This window comes from Myotis lucifugus, unplaced genomic scaffold (genome assembly GCF_000147115.1).
Source record: "Myotis lucifugus unplaced genomic scaffold, Myoluc2.0 scaffold_347, whole genome shotgun sequence".
In the NCBI taxonomy this organism is placed as follows: domain Eukaryota; kingdom Metazoa; phylum Chordata; class Mammalia; order Chiroptera; family Vespertilionidae; genus Myotis; species Myotis lucifugus.
In genome coordinates this window covers 1,091,883-1,093,757 of record NW_005871395.1, presented here as the reverse complement: position 1 = coordinate 1,093,757, position 1,875 = coordinate 1,091,883, and the positions used below count along the sequence as shown (strand labels likewise).

At 60.4% G+C, this 1,875-nt stretch overlaps 1 protein-coding gene across 1 annotated transcript in view; it reads left to right on the top strand.

Annotated features, from left to right (window-relative positions):
• The first annotated feature begins 39 nt into the window (after positions 1-39).
• The window catches only part of ETV7 (ETS variant 7), an 8,794-nt gene continuing 6,958 nt past the window's right edge, over positions 40-1,875 (top strand). Inside the window, exons 1-2 of the mRNA XM_006101255.3 lie at positions 40-219; positions 593-718. Coding sequence (XP_006101317.1) covers positions 156-219; positions 593-718 — 190 coding nt within the window. The 5' untranslated portion in view covers positions 40-155. The remainder of the gene's footprint in view (positions 220-592; positions 719-1,875) is intronic.

Below are 1,875 nucleotides of genomic sequence, written 5' to 3'. Positions count from 1 at the left end.
GAGGAGGTGGCATTTAAGCGAGGGCCCACCCCCAGCCCGCGTCCTGTGTTGCAGGGATCCAGCCCGCGCTCTGGAGCCGAGAGGACGTGCTGCACTGGCTGCGCTGGGCCGAGCGCGAGTACTCCCTGCAGCGCACCCGGGAGCGCGGCTTCGAGATGAACGGCCGCGCGCTCTGCATCCTCACCAAGGACGACTTCCGGCTCCGCGCGCCCGGCTCAGGTCTGCAAACTCTCTGGCTTTCTCTAACCCCCTGGAAGCCCACGGAGGCCCGGCGGGAGGTGGAGGGGCGTTGGTTGGGAGGTCATGCTCACTCCCAGCACCGAGGCCGCCCGCCCCTCTTTCCATAAATGTTTGCCAGGCGGCTCCCAGCCCGGGCTGGCCTGCAGCAAAGGACTCCATTTGGCGGTTGATTTCAGAGCCGCAGGCAGGCGTCTGTCCTGCCGAGCACTGACCCCTCCCATCTGTGGCCCCGTCTCCCCTACCATCCCCATCAGCACGCAGCCTGTGCGGGACATGCCCCCACGAGGCCGGTGGCTGCAGGGGATGAGGCAGCGCCCACGCAGCCTGGTCAGCAGCCCCTCCCGCCCCCCAGGTGACGTCCTGTACGAGCTGCTCCAGTACATCAAGACCCAGCGGCAAGCCCTGGTGTGCGGCCCTTTCTTCGGCAGGGCCTTCAGGCAGAAGATGCCCCGTGGGCACTGCCCCTGCCCCCTGCAAGGTGAGGTGCTCTCCTCATTGCTCTGCTTCCTGTTTGCACCGTATCTCTGTTTCTTTCCCTCCTGATCTCTCCATGGAAACCGTTCTTGTCGGTCTCCAGGGCCCTGAACTTAGGGATGACCACACCCACTCCCTGTGGCCTCTCGCAGCCTCCCACCCGGTGGGTTACCCTCTTCCCCGAACTCCTCCCGTGACTTCTAGGACACCCCACTGGTCACTCCCTCAGTCTCCTGGTTTCTGAATGTTGTGGTTCCCGGGGCTTGGGGGGACTCTTCCCTATCTACATGCAGACCTGGGTGGTCTCACCTCGTCTCGGGTGCGAAACACCATCTAGTGCCCATGACTCCCTGTACACCCGGACCTCTCTGAACTCCAGACGTGAGCACCCACACTGCCTGCCCCACCCCCACCGGGAAGTCCACTCCAACAGCAGCTCAGCTCCTAAAGCAAACACCCGCTCCCTGCCTCCCCCAGGTCTTCCTGCCTCCCCCCCACTGCTCTGGCCAGAATGTTGGATGTCTTCTTTGACTGATTTCTTTCTCTCCCAACCTTGAACCTCCTCATTGGTCTCCTTGCTCCTACGCTTGACGTCCTACGATCTGTTCTCAACAGAGCAGCCGGAGAGAATCGTTACTTAGGTCATGTGACTTCTCTGCTCAGAATCTTCCAATGGCTCCCACCCACCTCACTTGGAGTCAAGGCTACAGTCCTTACCAGTGGTTCTCAACCTTCTGGCCCTTTAAATAGTTCCTCATGTTGTGACCCAACCATAAAATTATTTTCGTTGCTACTTCATAACTGTAATGTTGCTACTGTTATGAATCGTAATGTAAATATCTGATATGCAGGATGGTCTTAGGCGACCCCTGTGAAAGGGTCGTTCGACCGACAAAGGGGTCGCGACCCACAGGTTGAGAACCGCTGCCTTACACTGACCTCCTGACCCTCGGCCGCCCCTTTTCTCCTCGCTCACGCTGCTCCAGCCACACTGCCTCAGGGCCTTCGCACTCGTTCCCTCTGCCTGGCATTCCCTTCTCTAGGTGCCAGCAGAGCCCACTCTGCCTCCTCAGTGTCTGCTCAAGTGTCAGCGTGTCAGTGAGGCCTGACCAGCACGCACCTGCCCGGGGTTTCCCACCTGCCTCCTGGTGCTTTATTTTC